Source organism: Symphodus melops (assembly GCF_947650265.1).
Source record: "Symphodus melops genome assembly, contig: scaffold_531, whole genome shotgun sequence".
NCBI lineage: Eukaryota > Metazoa > Chordata > Actinopteri > Labriformes > Labridae > Symphodus > Symphodus melops.
The window spans coordinates 12-10,217 of NW_027636592.1; the positions used below are offsets into that span (position 1 = coordinate 12).

General features: G+C 52.8%; 1 protein-coding gene across 1 annotated transcript; it reads left to right on the forward strand.

The window, feature by feature from the left end:
* Positions 1–263: 263 nt before the first annotated feature.
* Positions 264–9,857, forward strand: LOC306819326 (filamin-A-like; the record flags this gene model as incomplete). The annotated part of the gene is made up of 24 exons (XM_079373107.1): positions 264–429; positions 739–865; positions 991–1,127; positions 1,215–1,411; positions 1,546–1,659; positions 1,971–2,114; positions 2,222–2,345; positions 2,429–2,589; positions 2,679–2,769; positions 3,943–4,112; positions 4,364–4,481; positions 4,573–4,685; positions 4,769–4,918; positions 5,018–5,336; positions 5,417–5,590; positions 5,672–5,834; positions 5,912–6,072; positions 6,168–6,335; positions 6,482–6,605; positions 6,688–6,844; positions 6,933–7,122; positions 8,605–8,628; positions 9,024–9,271; positions 9,783–9,857. Coding segments are annotated over 24 exons (3,615 nt in total), but the record flags the coding sequence as incomplete, so codon positions are not given.
* Between the last annotated feature and the right edge of the window lie 349 nt (positions 9,858–10,206).

Below are 10,206 nucleotides of genomic sequence, written 5' to 3' on the forward strand. Positions count from 1 at the left end.
TGTGTGTGTGTGTGTGTGTGTGTGTGTGTGTGTGTGTGTGTGTGTGTGTGTGTGTGTGTGTGTGTGTGTGTGTGTGTGTGTGTGTGTGTGTGTGTGTGTGTGTGTGTGTGTGTGTGTGTGTGTGTGTGTGTGTGTGTGTGTGTGTGTGTGTGTGTGTGTGTGTGTGTGTGTGTGTGTGTGTGTGTGTGTGTGTGTGTGTGTGTGTGTGTGTGTGTGTGTGTGTGTGTGTGTGTGTGTGTGTGTGTGTGTGTGTGTGTGTTGTGTGTGTGTGTGTGTGTGTGTGTGTGTCCACAGCAAACCCCAGCCTCTGCAAAGCGAAGGGTCGTGGTCTGCAGCCGAAGGGTCTGAGAGTGAAGGAGACAGCAGACTTTAAAGTTTACACCAAAGGAGCAGGAACAGGAGAGCTCAAAGTGTCCATCAAAGGGCCGAGTGAGTCCCCACACACACACACACACACACACACACACACACACACACACACACACACACACACTGAATTTCAGCACTGAATTTAAAAAGGCCTCCAATCAGAGCTCAAAGTTTAAAACATTCCGGGCTCATTAAGGGGCAGGGCTTCAAAGTGGGAGGGGCTTATATTGATGATAATGATGAAGATGAAGATGATGGTGGTGGTGATGATAATAATGATGATGATGAGGATGATGATGATGAAGATGATGATGAGGATGATGAGGGGATTAGTTCAAAGCGTGACTGACAGGCGGCGTGTGTCTGCAGAGGGTCTGGACGAGCCGTGTAAGAGGAAAGATCTGGGAGATGATGTTTATGCATTTGAATATTATCCAACCACACCTGGAACGTACAGCATCACCATCACCTGGGGAGGGCAGCACATACCCCGCAGGTACGTACACACACACACACACACACACACACACACACACACACACACACACACACACACACACACACACACACACACACACACACACACACCCTTTATGACTGCTCATCTGTGCACCTGTTCAGTCCCATCGAGGTGAAGATCGGTGCTGAGGCAGGCCAGCAGAAGGTGAGGGCGTGGGGTCCAGGTCTGGAGAACGGCATTGTGGGTAAATCTGCAGACTTTGTGGTGGAAGCTGTTGGAGACAACGTCGGTACACTGGGTGAGAGAAGAGAGAAGGTTCCTAAAACAAGAGGAAGTCCCTGACGTCTCCTTCAGCTCACCGTCTTCCTTCTTCTCCTCGCCTCAGGTTTCTCCGTCGAAGGTCCGTCGCAGGCCAAGATCGAATGTGACGACAAAGGGGACGGATCATGTGATGTGCGTTACTGGCCCACGGAGGCCGGCGAGTACGCCGTGCACGTCCTCTGTAACAACGAGGACATCCAACACTCGCCCTTCATGGCTGAGATCGTCAACCCGCCGAACAAAGACTTCTACCCCGACAAGGTGAGGTCAGAGGTCAGGACTCCTCGTCCACAGGGGACGGACTGTGTAAAGTAAAACGTGTCTCTAAATGTGTGTGTGTGTGTGTGTGTGTGTGTGTGTGTGTGTGTGTGTGTGTGTGAATGTCTGTCTCTCAGGTGAAGGCGTTCGGTCCTGGTCTGCAGAGCAGCGGCCTGGCTGTTGGGAAGCCGACAGAGTTCACAGTTGATGCCAAACAGGGAGGAAAAGCACCGCTGAAGATTGTGGCTCAGGTACGTGTGTGTGTGTGTGTGTGTGTGTGTGTGTGTGTGTGTGTGTGTGTGTGTGTGTGTGTGTGTGTGTGTGTGTGTGTGTGTGTGTGTGTGTGTGTGTGTGTGTGTGTGTGTGTGTGTGTGTGTGTGTGTGTGTGTGTGTGTGTGTGTGTGTGTGTGTGTGTGTGTGTGTGTGTGTGTGTGTGTGTGTGTGTGTGTGTGTGTGTGTGTGTGTGTGTGTGTGTGTGTGTGTGTGTGTGTGTGTGTGTGTGTGTGTGTGTGTGTGTGTGTGTGTGTGTGTGTGTGTCTCTAAACTGTCTGTCTCTGCTCAGGACGGTGAAGGGACTCCTGTGGACGTTCAGGTCAAAGATAATGGAAACGGCACCTACGCCTGCACCTACACCCCCCGCAAACCTGTGAAACACACCGCCATGGTGTCCTGGGGCGGAGTCAACATCCCAGAGAGTCCGTTCAGAGTGAGCACACGCACACACACACACACACACACACACACACACACACACACACACACTCTCTCTCAGGTTTGGATTAAAGGTGTGACCGAAGGTGTTTCTGACCTCAGATGAACATTGGAGCCGGCTGTCATCCGAACAAGGTGAAGGTTTCTGGACCCGGAGTGGCCAAGACCGGACTCAAGGCCTTCGAGCCGACCTACTTCACTGTGGACTGTGCAGAGGCTGGTCAAGGTGAACAGACTCTGAGTGATGCTGATTGGTTAAATGAAAGGCTGTTCAGGTTCTAATGCTGGCGTGCGACTCGTGTGTCTCAGGCGACATCAGTATCGGGATCAAGTGCGCCCCCGGTGTGGTGGGACCTGCAGAGGCCGACATCGACTTTGACATCATCAGAAACGACAACGACACGTTCACAGTGAAATACACTCCTCCCGGCGCCGGCAGCTACACCATCATGGTGCTGTTCGCCGACCAGGTGAGTGTGTCGGGTGTTTCCGAGTCAGTGAGAGGAGGACGCAGCACGACGCCGACGAGATGCTCAAACGTGTGCTTGTTGTGTTTTAGGCCATTCCTATGACGCCCATCAGGATCAAAGTGGACCCGTCACATGACGCCAGCAAAGTCAAGGCCGAGGGACCAGGACTGAGCCGCAACGGTGAGAACACGTTCACGGGTCGACCTTAACGAGTTCACCTTAACGAGTCGACCTTAACGAGTTCACCTTAACGAGTTCACCTGAACGAGTCCACCTTAACGAGTCGACCTTAACGAGTTCACCTTAACGAGTCGACCTTAACGGGTCGACCTTAACGAGTTCACCTTAACGAGTCGACCTTAACAAGTCGACCTTAACGAGTCGACCTTAACGAGTCGACCTGAACGAGTCGACCTTAACGGGTCGACCTTAAAGAGTTCACCTTAACGAGTTCACCTTAACGAGTCGACCTTAACGAGTCGACCTTAACGGGTCGACCTTAACGAGTTCACCTTAACGAGTCGACCTTAACGAGTCGACCTTAACGGGTCGACCTTAACGAGTTCACCTTAACGAGTCGACCTTAACGAGTCGACCTTAACGGGTCGACCTTAACGAGTCGACCTTAACGGGTCGACCTTAACGAGTTCACCTTAACGAGTCGACCTTAACAAGTCGACCTTAACGAGTCGACCTTAACGAGTCGACCTGAACGAGTCGACCTTAACGAGCCGACCTGAGCGAGTCGACCTTAACGAGTCGACCTTAACGCGTCGACCTTAACGAGTCGACCTTAACGGGTCGACCTTAACGAGTCGACCTTAACGAGTCGACCTTAACGGGTCGACCTTAACGAGTCGACCTTAACGAGTCGACCTTAACGGGTCGACCTTAACGAGTCGACCTTAACGAGTCGACCTCAACGAGTCGACCTTAACGAGTTCACCTGAACGGGTCGACCTTAACGAGTCGACCTTAACGAGTTCACCTGAACGAGTCGACCTTAACGAGTCGACCTTAACGAGTTGACCTTAACGAGTCGACCTTAACGAGTCGACCTTAACGAGTTCACCTGAACGAGTTCACCTGAACGAGTCGACCTTAACGAGTCAACCTTAACGAGTCGACCTTAACGAGTCGACCTTAACGAGTCGACCTGAACGAGTCAACCTTAACGAGTCGACCTTAACGAGTCCACCTTAACGAGTGTGTTTGTTTACCTTTTATCTGTATGGTTAAAAATGGGAAAGTCTGCTTCACTTCATTGTGTGTGTGTGTGTGTGTGTGTGTGTGTGTGTGTGTGTGTGTCTCTGTGTGTGTGTGTGTGTGTGTGTGTGTGTGTGTGTGTTTCAGGAGTTGAACTGAACAAGCCCACTCACTTCACGGTGAGCACTAAAGGAGCAGGGAAAGCGAACCTGGACTGTAACTTCAGCGGGCCGATCAAAGGAGAGGCGGTGAAAGACTTTGAAGTCATCAACAACCATGACAACACACACACCGTCAAATACACACCTGTGCAGCAGGTAGGACGCCATCAGGTGGCTGGTTAACAGTTGTAGAAGCTAACCATCCTCCTTTGATTTATTAATATTAATTATTAAAAACAATTATTTTGATTTTGATTTTGAATGTTTGCCTGTCTTCAGCTCAGAGTGCTTTACTTCTGGGCTTTTATTTTGAAAATAACGAAGGCCCTAGAGCTTGATGCCAGGTTAGGATATGAACATTTTCTGACCTCACTGCTCCTCATGAACTCTTCTGCTCCTTCGCTCAGGGTCCTCTGGGAGTCGCCGTGACTTACGGAGGGGATCAAATCCCCAAGAGCCCGTTCAACGTGGCCGTGGCCCCGACGCTGGACCTGAGCAAGATCAACGTGAGCGGCCTGGGAGACAGTACGTACCGCTCACTCCTCTGTCACCTGCACACAAAAGAGGATCCTGAGTCTTCAGATGTACAGCCCTCTCTGTTCTCTGTTTATCGTAGAGATGACCGTCGGCAGAGACCAGGAAGTCAGTGTCAAATCAAAGGGTGCCGGCGGACAGGGCAAGGTCGCCGCCAAGGTCACCGGACCATCAGGGAAACCCATCGTCAGCAAGGTAGGACAGAAGATGTGGAATCATATTCTTTGAGTTGACCCGCTGATGGTTTTACTGGTCTGACCATGTGTTGGTGGTCTCAGGTGGAGCCGGGTCTGAGTCCGGAGACCAGCCAGGTGAAGTTCATCCCCCGGGAGACCGGCCCCTACCAGGTGGAGCTCACCTACGATGGACTCCCGATCCCCGGATCCCCGTTCACCACCACAGCGTACCCGACCTCGGACCCGTCCAAGGTCAGACGCTGCGCCGGACAGACGACCTCGTTGCTCACCTGTCAGATGAATGACGCGTTAAAGAGTCTCTGTGCTTGTCCTTGATCTTCCTCCTCGCAGGTCCGCTGCTCCGGTCCAGGTTTGGAGCGCGCCAAAGTTGGCGAGAAGGGAGAGTTCATCGTGGACTGTACCAACGCCGGCCCGGCCGATCTGACCATTGAGATCATCTCAGACAGCGGCATGGAGGCCGAGGTCCACATCCAGGACAACGGAGACGGGACCTACACCATCACCTACATCCCCCTGTACCCCGGCTCCTACACGCTCACCATCCGCTACGGGGGCCAGGATGTGCCAAACTTCCCCGCTCGGCTTACCGTGGAGCCTGCGGTCGACGCCAGCGGAGTCCGAGTGTTTGGACCGGGAGTGGAGGGCAAAGGTCAGCAGCTGCTTCACGTTGTGTCTTCAGCATCACCTGAGTCACCTTCACGCTTCAGCTTCTTCGTTGGGTTCTTTCAGGTGTTTTCCGCGAGGCGACCACAGACTTCACCGTGGACGCTCGTGCTCTCACTAAGGCCGGAGGCGATCACATCAAAACGCTCATCAGCAACCCGTCCGGCAGCAGCACGGACGCCATGATCACCGACCTGGGAGACGGGACCTACAGCGTGGAGTACACGCCATACGAGGAGGGTAAGTGGCGGCGCTGCGTGCAGGAGGAGTGTTTTGTTTTCTGCTGACTTGAAGCTGATCTGTGTGTTTTCGTCCTCTCAGGCCCTCACAGCGTGGAGGTTTGCTACGACGGCTCCCCGGTGCCCAAGAGCCCGTTCCACGTCGCTGTCACTGAAGGCTGCGATCCGGCTCGTGTTCGCGTGCACGGTCCCGGTCTGAAGGGAGGAATCACCAACAAGCCCAACAAGTTCACCGTGGAAACCAGGTGAGTTCAACAAAGACATTCACTGACTAGTTTTAAAGTTGCTTCGATCTCTAACCTGCGTCTCGTCCGCTCTGCAGAGGAGCAGGTACCGGGGGTCTGGGTCTCGCCATGGAGGGTCCATCAGAGGCTAAAATGTCCTGCACTGATAACAAAGATGGCAGCTGCAGCGTGGAGTACGTCCCCTACGAGCCCGGGAAGTACAACCTGAATATCACCTACGGAGGACAGCCAATCAAAGGTGACGGACACAGACATCTCTGAAGCATCACACGTTTACTCTGAGTGATGCTTTGAGCCATCTCATGAATCCCTTGTGTCCCTCTGTCCGTGCAGGCAGTCCCTTCTCTGTCCCCGTCAGTGACACGGTGGACAGCACCAAGGTGAAGTGTCAGGGTCCAGGTCTGAGCAACAACGTCAGAGCGAGCATCCCTCAGGCCTTCACCGTGGACGCCTCCAAAGCTGGAGTTGCCCCGCTGCAGGTCCGCGTGCAAGGACCCAAAGGTTGGTTTGACTTCTTCAAGCTCCTCCGAGCGAAGCTGCAGACGGGCTTCCTGTAGTCAGCAGGCGGTAGAAGTTGTGTTTCAGGGTGGTTGCACACAGTTGAGCAGAGTTGATAGAAGCTGTAATGGTGGTGGCTGTGCGTGCAGGTGTGGTGGAGCCCGTGGAGGTGGTGGATAACGGCGATCAGACTCACACGGTGAACTACGTCCCCACCAGAGAGGGACCGTACTCTATCAACGTGCTGTATGCGGACGAGGAGATCCCACGCAGGTAACACGCCGAAGACTCCAGCAGGTGGATGCTTGTTTACTTCCTGTCTGTGTTTAAGCTCCTCCCCCTCTCCCTCCATCAGCCCCTACAAGGTGAAGGTGCTCCCCACCCACGATGCCAGTAAGGTGCGAGCTAGCGGACCCGGCCTGAACACCACGGGAGTGCCAGCCTCCATGCCTGTTGAGTTCACCATTGATGCCAAAGACGCCGGCGAGGGCCTGCTGGCCGTGCAGATCACCGTGAGTGCTCGCACTTTGTGTTCAGACACAAAATGAAAACACATTTTTTACTTTCATGAAACTGTTGTGAAACGTTTTCCCCGTGTAGGACCCAGAGGGTAAACCGAAGAAGGCCAACATCAGAGACAACCACGATGGGACGTACCTGGTGTCCTACGTACCCGACATGACGGGCAGGTACACTATCCTGATCAAATACGGAGGAGACGAGATCCCCTACTCCCCCTACAGGATCAGAGCGCTGCCCACCGGAGATGCCAGCAAGTGCACCGTCACAGGTGTGTACATAGACGCTCCTTTATAAACTCTGTTTGAATGAATGTGTCTTCATTTTACCAGGTGCAAAGTAAAAACACTGACACAAGTTTGACCTGATAACTGCTCTCATATCTGGCAAACCCAGGGGCGTCCAAAACGACCGTGTGGGGCGATTGTACCCGAGCTAAAAAGCCTCTGCATGTTTCTAATAAGCTCCAGCAGCAGAAAGCTGCTCAAACTAGGATCAATGTTGGAGATGAAACATGGAGAGAGGTTAGAACGCAGAAAGCTTTACAGACCCATGCAGAGCTGGCTAAACACTGAAGCTACAGTGTCTCTACATGCAGAGCTGGCTAAACACTGAAGCTACAGTGTCCACCACATGCAGAGCTGGCTAAACACTGAAGCTACAGTGTCCACCACATGCAGAGCTGGCTAAACACTGAAGCTACAGTGTCCACCACATGCAGAGCTGGCTAAACACTGAAGCTACAGTGTCCACCACATGCAGAGCTGGCTAAACACTGAAGCTACAGTGTCCACCACATGCAGAGCTGGCTAAACACTGAAGCTACAGTGTCCACCACATGCAGAGCTGGCTAAACACTGAAGCTACAGTGTCCACCACATGCAGAGCTGGATAAACACTGAAGCTACAGTGTCCACCACATGCAGAGCTGGCTAAACACTGAAGCTACAGTGTCCACCACATGCAGAGCTGGCTAAACACTGAAGCTACAGTGTCCACCACATGCAGAGCTGGCTAAACACTGAAGCTACAGTGTCCACCACAGGCAGAGCTGGCTAAACACTGAAGCTACAGTGTCCACCACATGCTGACCTGTGTGAGAGGAGGGGGCGGAGCCAGCTCTCTGTGATGATTAGAGTTCAGGCTGCAGTACTCATTTTAAACACTTTACATTACAGTTACATGTTGCTGCTTTAATGTTTGAGGTGCTGCACATTGGACCTGGTTATCTTCTGACCCATCATGGTTACCTCTGATTCCAGTGGTTATGCTAAGCTAGGCTGAGCTTACATTTAGCATTAGACAGAACTTCTGATTTCTTCTCTTTATTCAGTCGAATGATTTTTATTGGATGTTTGTGGATTCATGAAGCTGCTGTGATATTTTTCATGCATTGTTGTGTTTGTCACGCTGTGCTCCCCAGACACACTCCCCCTGCTACGCACACACACACTCCCCCTGCTACACACACACACACACACACACACACACACACACACACACACACACACACACACACACTCCCCCTGCTACACACACACACCTCTGCTTCACACTCCACCATCACTGTGCGTTTTCATTGAGTCTTTGGAGCACAGTTTTTGCCTCTCACCCCCCCCCCCCCCCCTCCCACACACACACACACACACACACACACACACACACACACACACACACACACCCCCACCTGACTGTCTCTATTTGTCACTTTTTGTTTCCTCGCTCCGCTGCTTCTCACCGTTCCTCTTATCAGTCTCAATCGGCGGTCACGGTTTAGGTAAGCCTCCTGAAGTGTTTCCTTCTGTCTGTCAGCATGGAGGATAGATGCAGCAGCTCGTCCCCTTCTGTCTTTGTCCCTCTCTCTCTCTCTCTCTCTCTCTCTCTCTCTCTCTCTCTCTCTCTCTCTCTCTCTCTCTCTCCTTCCTGTGGACACACTAACGGACTAACGGAGTAGGCAGGCTGGCATGGGGAAGGTTAATCCAGTTGTTGGATGTTAACATGCGAGTCTTTGGTTAAAGTAGAGGACATAATCCGACTGAGCCTGATGCATCTTTAACCCGGTCTCGTGCTTGTGGACTGTGCATGCTGGGTACTTTGTGGGTCGTGGGAATTCTCAGTGACTGTGAGATAAAAAATCAGCTCATATTTCACTTCTGACCCGTTGACTCGAAGGCGCCGGTGTCGGGCCGACCATCCAGATCGGAGAACAGACAGTCATCACCGTGGACGCTAAGGCTGCTGGGAAAGGAAAGGTGACGTGCAGCGTGTGCACACCTGAGGGGGCGGAGCTCGACGTGGACGTCGTTGAGAACGAGGACGGCACGTTTGATATCTTCTACACGGCGCCGCAGCCCGGCGAGTACATCATCTGTGTCCGCTTTGGAGGGGAACACATCCCCAACAGCCCCTTCCAGGTCACGGTGAGTCCACTCCTCTTTCACGTCCACTCGTCATCGTTTGGTGGACCGACAGAAAAATGATCCCCAGGTTTATTGTAACAAGCAAAACTATGACCAGGAAGCAGCTTCTGACTTTATAATTACAAACAAGTTAAGAAGAATAAACAAGAAACAAACAGCACAGTGTCGTCTGCATAAAGATCAGAAACAGGAACGTTCTGGAAAAAACAAGCATCAGAAGGAGAAGCTCTGTAAGTCTGGTTTCTGTTGGTTTAAAGTTTCGGGGTCAGCAGGTCCCAGGTCTTCTTCTGACCTGTAAGTGTTCAGCTGTGACCAGCAGGGGGGCAGAGTGGATCCTGCACAGTGTGCTGAACATGGAGCCTTCTGCTCCATCTGCCCCACCCCCTTTCTCCTGCAGAAGCTCCATGATCGGGTCCAGTAGGTGCCACGCCTTCTCTGAATCAGTCTGATCGTTGTCTCCCCCTCTGACCCCCCCCCCTCCCCCCCCTCACTTTCTCCGTTCCCCTCTCAGGCACTTGAAGGAGCTCCATCAGACCAGCTCATGCAGCAGAGCCAAATGCCCCAGTACTACGCTCAGCAGCCCTGGGTACCTAAAGCACCTGCTCCTCTGCTCTCTGATTGTTCAGCCTCCTCCTCCTCCTCCTCCTCCTTCCATCTCTCCTCCTCCTCCTCTCCCTCCTCCTCCTCCTCCTTCTCTCCCTCCTCCTTTTCTCCCTCATCCTCCTCTTCCTCTCCCTCCTCCTCTCTCCCTCCTCCTCCTCCCTCTCCCTCCTACTTTTCTCCCTCATCCTCCTCTTCCTCTCCCTCCTCCTCCTTCCTCTCCCTCCTCCTCCTTCCTCTCCCTCCTCTTCCTCTCCCTCCTCCTCCTCCTCCCTCCTGCATCCATGTCTGCTGTGTCTCATTTTGCAGGTGTTTCATGGTCTGACGGGTTTCTC